The 1233-nt window shown below is 36.3% G+C and overlaps 1 protein-coding gene across 1 annotated transcript; it reads right to left on the reverse strand.

The window, feature by feature from the left end:
- Positions 1–453: 453 nt before the first annotated feature.
- On the reverse strand, positions 454–945 carry LOC145156298 (pathogenesis-related protein 1B-like). The gene has a single exon (XM_079075728.1). The coding sequence runs from the start codon at positions 943–945 to the stop codon at positions 454–456; it is 492 nt and encodes a 163-aa protein (XP_078931854.1).
- Between the last annotated feature and the right edge of the window lie 288 nt (positions 946–1233).

A 1233-nucleotide genomic window follows, 5' to 3' on the forward strand; every position in this document is an offset into this window, starting at 1 on the left:
GGCGGTGTTCATTTCTCCTTAACGGTGTTAAGGGAGGCCATTTAGGCCTCTCAACATAGTTGAGAAACCTATACCGATCGGTCTAATGAATACTTTTCGTTGCACTATAAAAAAAAGTATTGCCTCGTATTAAATGAATTAATAAGATATGACCATAGATGCATGGACGATCGTTTGGATCGTGACATGTATATTGTATATCAATATAATACAACTCTATTTGCAATATCTTGTGATATTACGACCAAAATTCTTGATTATTTATGTGTGTCCTTCCCTGTATACCTATGTATGTGTGCTGAATACACATTTAAGAAAAATTACATTGGTCATGATGATGTAATCAAAAGGCAATTAAATTAATTTCAATATCAGTTTTACTCTTTATTGCACCTAAGAAATGCATGTTTATTCATATGTTATATAGATAACCAACAACATATTTCAAGTTCACTAAAAAGGAGATTGGCCAAGGATGTTTCCAGGAGGATAATAGCTGCAAATAATGAACCACCCACCATTATTGGTGCACTGAACCCTAGCACATCCAAGTTGATCAGAATTATGCCACACAACTTGAGTATAGTGTCCACAAACCTGACCACTAGCACAAGTATTAGTGGAATGATCGTAATTGGTCTTCTCATCTACCCATAAATTCACTGCCGTAGTACCTGTGAAGTCACCACTACCTTCAGCGAGGTTCTCACCATAAGGTCCTTGAGAATGTATAAGATTGCAATCCCCTATTCTCTGGTTAGCGTAGTTTTGAGCATAGGTAGCAACAGTCGCATTCCATACCATGTTCCCCACACTCACTTGAGCACGAGCTGCATTGTGAGCATCCAAGTAATCCTGTTGAGAGTTTTGGGCATGGTTGGTGTGAACAGTTGCTAGAATTAAGAAACAAACCTGCAGTGTGAATGAGAGTTTGAATGACCCCATGATTATAGTTCCTTTGGTGGTTGATGGAGAGAAATGAATTACAATATATGGTATTTATAAAATGTTATGTGATATTGGAATGACAATTTGACATGTTAAAAAGGTGAATAATTAAGCATACAAATCTAAGTGAAGTCAACAACACTTTCCTTCTGGACATAAAGGCCGTGGCCTCAAATCTTGAAATTACCCAAGTGACGTTTAAAATTTGATGGTAATGCATGGATAAGATGATCGTTTAAAAATATGTTAATAAAAATTTTCATGTTGGGTCAACAAGTTAGGTTA

This window comes from Lactuca virosa, chromosome 2 (assembly GCF_052849685.1).
Source record: "Lactuca virosa cultivar CGN04683 chromosome 2, Lactuca_virosa_CGN04683_v6, whole genome shotgun sequence".
Lineage (NCBI taxonomy): Eukaryota > Viridiplantae > Streptophyta > Magnoliopsida > Asterales > Asteraceae > Lactuca > Lactuca virosa.